The sequence below is a fragment of the Arachis duranensis genome, chromosome 8, assembly GCF_000817695.3.
Source record: "Arachis duranensis cultivar V14167 chromosome 8, aradu.V14167.gnm2.J7QH, whole genome shotgun sequence".
Classification (NCBI taxonomy): Eukaryota; Viridiplantae; Streptophyta; class Magnoliopsida; order Fabales; family Fabaceae; genus Arachis; species Arachis duranensis.
This window is the reverse complement of record NC_029779.3, coordinates 2,304,170-2,310,193: the sequence shown is the minus strand read 5'-3', so window position 1 is coordinate 2,310,193 and position 6,024 is coordinate 2,304,170. Positions and strand designations below refer to the sequence as shown.

Below are 6,024 nucleotides of genomic sequence, written 5' to 3'. Positions count from 1 at the left end.
CTATTGTTTTTAGCACGGTTTGGGAAAGGTGGTAGGGCACTATTCCTCAGAACATTACATCCTGAGTATACCTCCAGGAGAAGGTGGTAGGGTACTCTCCTTCAAAATTATTCCTCCTGAAAATATGCAACAGAGAGATAAATCCGAGAGTTGCTAATCGAATTTTGTGTAAGGTTTGACAGATAACCGACACGTTAGTTCATGACCAGTAAAACAATTTCTACAAGAAAAAACAATATTTATAATTTAATTATTATTGTTTATGTTTATAATTTAATTAATTTTTTTTAAATTTCACAAATTAATTTTTAGTTACATTAAAAATCTTATTATTAATAAAAATTACATATTAATTTTTTCAAGAATATAAAATAATATCTACAANAAAGAATTATATAAATAATTTTTTTCACTCTCAAAGTGTTTAATATTTTGAAATAATTTTTTTAGTTAAAAAATATACTTATATTTTGTGACAGACAAATAATTTGTTATAAATAATATTAAATTTTGTGAAAAATTAATTTTTTGTTACAAAATAATTAGAATTTTTAAAACAAAAGATATTTTGTTACAAAATATTTCGAATTTTTTAACTATTTTATCCTTTGTTATAAAATATTATAAAATTTTATAACAAACCACCAGTTCGTTACAAAAAAAGTAGCATAATTTGTAACAAAAAATCAGGATGTTACAAAATATTATTATTTTGTAACAATCACCAATTATTATTACAAAAAAAATAATCTTTTGTAATAATTTAAAATTTGAAACAAAATTTTTGTTGTAAATGCTCCATTTTTTTTGTATTGCAGGCATGCATTATATGCATCTATGTGACATTATTGTTTGGGTGTGCATATTTCATTTGGTTTATCTATGTGAATATTTTTGTTGAACTACTAATTACCATACTTGCCGTAATTGCTCTTGATTGTATTTGAACATCATTACTTGTGATTGTGACTAGTTAGTTCGGATTGCCGTGATTTGATTATATGTTGGGCCAGATGCTGTGATTTGATTATATGTTAGGTCGAAGGCTGTGATTTGACTATATGTTGAGGCGAAGACCATAATTTAATTATATGTTGGGTCGAAGACCGTGATTTAATTATGTTTGGGTCGGAGACCATAATTGGGTAAGTTATATGCCTTGATAATTTTGGTGGGAAAGGTTTTTTGGTAGGTAGTGAAATCTTTTGGATATTATGTTTGATTGGCTTTATAAATTTAAAATATGAATTTGGATTTTGAATAAATAATTGTTGATTTTCAAAAATATTCATAAAACGAACAATGATCACTACGCGGTTGAAAACAATTTTTTTATATATATCTTCTTATGACAATTTTAAAATTCTTTCGGTGAGACTATATAGTTAGGTTCTCATCCCTTATGACAATTTTAAAACTTTTCTGGTGAGACTGCTTATGAGGATTACTACGTTTTTGGTTATGCAATATTATTGTATTAATTTAGTTATTTTTTTTGTCATTATTATTATATTTTTGTAAAGAGAGATAAAAATTATGATTGTAATGATATGTAATGTTTATAAATTACTTGTATAAATAACTTTTATTATTATGTATATATATAAGAAGTGCTGTGATTAATTTGTATATATGGATGTGTATTTATAAAAAAAATATTTTTAATTTTTTTAAAGAAAAGTAGATATGATTTAGAATTTAAAATTCTTATTTTATTATTAAATATATAAATATTATCATAATATTCTTGTTATTAGGGTAGTATAATAAAAAAATATGACACACTAATAGTAAGAATTTTTACATACAACATATTAAATCTTGAACCAACTTGAGCCGTACGTATATAATAAGAAGCCTTCTAATACTATTAAGCAAATTAAACATAGCCAAAGATGCATATGAAATTGAATTGACCATATTCATATCCACAGCTAAAAAAGGAAAAAAAAAAAGAAAAGAAAAAGACTATATGGTTACCCTATTATGTGGGGCTTACATACATACATACACATTACATGATTTGGGTTTTGTGAAGTGTTTTTGTAAAGTTGAAGGTTATACACTAATAAATCTAAAAGTAGTTGATAGTGGATTAGTGTAGGAATGAGATTATGGTTGAGTCAACGGGAAATATCTGACTTTGCAGCGTTATTAACTAAGTGTTGCTCCATCTCCCAACTTAGTTTTGGGGCCACACCACAGTGCTTGGGGACATATTCCTGTTCAAAGTATCAATCAATCGATCAAAATTTCATAATAATCTCAATGCATAATTGGGCCTACCACGTTGCCCCACGTGTACACACACATACAATAGGAGATGTACATATCAATTGTCAATTGTCAAATTTCATGGACGGAAGTGGCAAATTATTAGTAAAATAAACTTTGCAAATTGAGTAGTGCGTGTGTATTATTGTGTATATGTTTCCGTACCTCAAGCTTGCACATGAGGTCTTGGGCAGTTTGGGCAGAGACAATAATGTGACGGGCAGCTGGTGTTACAAAACCTTCGTCCACAGCTTTATCCATGAATGCCAGCAACGAGTTATAGTAGCCATCCACGTTCAACAACCCCACCTGCAACCAATTCCGTCCCCTCATTATTTTCTCTTCTTTAATTTAATTTATCCCTCACGATAAGAATAAATAATTATTATCATAATCATTACTATTATTACTAGCTAGCTAGTTAGATATTCTTCTATCTTTTAAATCATAAACACCGTCAATCCATCGTCATGTCCTTTTCTTTGACTTCCTAATAATGTGTCCATTTATTTATTAATATCAATCAATGCAACAATATTCTTTCTTTTCGGATAAAAAATTAATGATGAAATTGATGACTTGTTTCATTTTGTGGTAGCTAATTGAATGAGACCGGAAAAAGGCCTTTTGTAAAGAAAAATGTTATTATGATTGAAAGCTAAGAATGGAAGGAGTTTTAATTTGAAAAAAGTCTAGGAGCCAATATTTCTAGCACTTAATCATCAAAAGAAAAATAATTAATCTTATACTATTCGATGTTATTTCACATTACTAAAAATATTAATGATAATTAATTGATAACTAAACATTACAAATTCTGCTAGCCCTAGCACTTTTCTTTAATTTGATTGAGAAAGAAAGCTAACCGGTTTGTCATGGATTCCTAGTTGAGCCCAGGTGATGATTTCCAAAAGCTCTTCGAGGGTTCCGTATCCACCTACATACACATAATATGATGTGATTAGATTGTATAGGCTTAGAGAGTTTATATTAATTAAAGCAGCCATGGAAGGATACCTGGCAAAGCAATAAAAGCGTCAGCTTGTCTGGCCATTTCAGCCTTGCGTTGGTGCATTCCTGAAACTGCTCTTACTTCCCCCACTGTCTCTCCAGTTAACTATATTTTATTAATTAATTAATTGGTCATTAGCCAGTAATAAAGAATTAATTAATAACTAAGAGTGTTATTGATTAGTTACCTCTCTTGGCATGAGCGTCTTTGGAATCACTCTGCACCATTACATTATTATCAGATATATACATGATACTACTAGCTTCTAGCTAGCTAGTGATAGAGAGGGAGAATGAATTACCCTAACACGTGGCGTCCCCCATCATAGACAACTTGGGAGATTAGACCCATCAAGCCAATGCTTCCTCCTCCATATACCAAGTCAATGTTCCTTTCCACCTATATTGATGAAGTTGAGTTAGAATTGGAAAAAAAAAGTGTCAGGTGATGCGACATCACAAGTGATTTTGGATATACTTGCCAGTTGTTGGCCGAGCTGAATTGCGGCGAGTTGGTAGCTGGGGTTCTTGCCGGGGCTGCTTCCGCAGTATACACAGATGCGCCTGAACCTTGATGACGTCATACCTCCTCCTTGCTCTTCTATTTCCATAGCTACCTCTTCACACCTTGGAGTTTTGAGGGGGGAACACTTCTTTGCTTCTCTTTATATATACACACTCTCTCTCTCTCTCTCATAATTAATTAAATCGTTTCAAATTATATTATTACAAATGATATATCGCATATCCTCATCTCATCTCATCTCATCTCATCTCTTCTCTCTTCTCTTCTCATCTCGTCTGACTGCACACACTTCCCCCACCCTTTCTTATATTGTTCTTTTCTTTTCATTTTCAACCTTTTAGGAATATTAATTATTCTTCTCTCTTTGCATACTGATGATGTGGTCTCCATTATTTTCTAGATTTATCAAATTATACATCGAAGAAAAACGCGTAACATTATTGATTTATTTCATGATGTAGATGTATGTAGTTTTTTTCCTGATAGAATGAAAATATTTAATATAAAGTTGTAGTACACATGCAATAACGTCACATGTGACAATAATAATGATTAATATAATTACACGTATAACTTGTTTCATATATTTATTTATTTCAATTTTGTGTGTGTGACATTGTCAATGATGCCATTCATCCCCAACTCACTTGTATCTTGGTATCCCTAACATAACAGTTTCAGTTTCAGTAGTACCTCGCATATTATAATATCTTCGAACCAAAATCATCATAGTAAGGTTCTAATGGTTTAATTTCAAACTTCATATCATCATGTCACTTCAGTTTCTTTACAGTATCTGCAATTAAATCAACTCATAGTGGCCCATAAATAATTGTCCTTCTAAACACACACACAATTATTTCTGTATATATTGGGCAACTTGAAGAGGAAAAAGAGGTGATGGTATAGCATGATTATTGACCAATAAAAAACAAACAAATTAATTTGATAAACTAAAATTCAAGAGATTAGGAATGCACTATAATTATAAAGTCAGAGTCTCACATATATAATAACATAACAGATACATACAGAAAGGAAAATAATACACCAAACAAACTATAAAATATGCAACGTGTGTTGTTAGAGTTTGAGTAAACTACTAAAGTTGTACTTAAAAGTTCCTAGCACCGACAAAACCAATCACAAAAGATATTAATGATAAATAAATTTTTGAAAAATTTAAAAACACGAAAAAAACTATATATTGTATATATTCTAAAAAATGAGTTTAGAGATCAAATTTTTATGTAAATATTTGTAATTATTATTAAAAAAATAAGATATTTTTATCTTTAAAATTTAACAATTTTTTATTGTGAATGATGATTTTTTTGAAAAATAAAAAAAAAATTAAAATTTAGAGATCATATTTTACTTTAATTTTTTGTATATTTTTTAAATATTATTCAAATATTATCACAAAAATTTAGATTTAATAAATAAGTCATTTATTAAGTATAAAAATTTATTTATTATTTAACAAAATATAATATTTATAAATTTTTTTATCGTATTTTTAAATCATTTAAAAATAATTTTCTCAATAATACTTTTTATACATTTTTTTGTTAACAACTAAATTTTTTGAGTAACGATAGTTAATCTTCTATTTTTGTTTGTCCTGCAGAGCGCATACTTAAATGTTTCATATTTTAAAACCTTAATCGTGCTCATAATTCTTATATAAAATATACGAGGTCCCGGTATTTAGGAGGGTATGGGAGTAATGTGTACATATATGTAATGTACACGTGCATGGCACGTGAAATCCAGAAATGTAGTTTGTCCTGGACTCCTGGCCGTGATTCATGAATTGCCTTTTAAAAAAAGAGATAACGAAGTTGCTGAATAATATAAAGATGTGTAATAATCATATAGTTGCATGTAAAAATATAACGGTTGTTGCATGAATTAGAGGATGAACCACTGGACCTGCTCAATTGCCATTTTTGTATTTATTTCTTATTTTTTATCTTGTGAGTTTGGTTCTTCTTGTCATTATTCCTCCTTTGTCTTTTTGTTTTCTTTTTTCTGTTTTCTTGTTAGCATGTCTTTTTATTTTTAAGATACTATTTATATACTAAAATCAAGTAATTATATTTTTACTTTTATAAGTATATAAATACAATACATATCAACCATCTAACAAACTATTTACGTGCCAAAACAAAATGCACTATCAACCCACCCATTTCACCGATAAAAAACCC

General features: G+C 29.0%; 1 protein-coding gene across 1 annotated transcript; it reads right to left on the bottom strand.

The window, feature by feature from the left end:
• Positions 1 to 1,845: 1,845 nt before the first annotated feature.
• LOC107460176 (cytokinin riboside 5'-monophosphate phosphoribohydrolase LOG3) lies at positions 1,846 to 4,057 on the bottom strand. Its single transcript, XM_016078511.3, has 7 exons — positions 3,768 to 4,057; positions 3,588 to 3,685; positions 3,474 to 3,504; positions 3,292 to 3,391; positions 3,141 to 3,211; positions 2,440 to 2,583; positions 1,846 to 2,222 (listed from the first exon to the last, which is right to left on the bottom strand). Exons 1-7 carry the CDS (start codon positions 3,894 to 3,896, stop codon positions 2,124 to 2,126), a joined length of 672 nt encoding a protein of 223 aa, XP_015933997.1. The 5' UTR covers positions 3,897 to 4,057; the 3' UTR covers positions 1,846 to 2,123.
• Between the last annotated feature and the right edge of the window lie 1,967 nt (positions 4,058 to 6,024).

What these genes read in the sequence shown, in the direction of transcription:
- LOC107460176 (XM_016078511.3), bottom strand. Translation starts at nt 3,896, where the DNA reads ATGGAAATAGAAGAGCAAGGAGGAGGTATGACGTCATCAAGGTTCAGG. An exon ending in TTCAGCTCGGCCAACAACTG is followed by an intron (nt 3,686 to 3,767) that starts GCAAGTATATCC and finishes TCATCAATATAG; the next exon opens with GTGGAAAGGAACATTGACTT. An exon ending in AGACGCTCATGCCAAGAGAG is followed by an intron (nt 3,392 to 3,473) that starts GTAACTAATCAA and finishes AATAAAATATAG; the next exon opens with TTAACTGGAGAGACAGTGGG.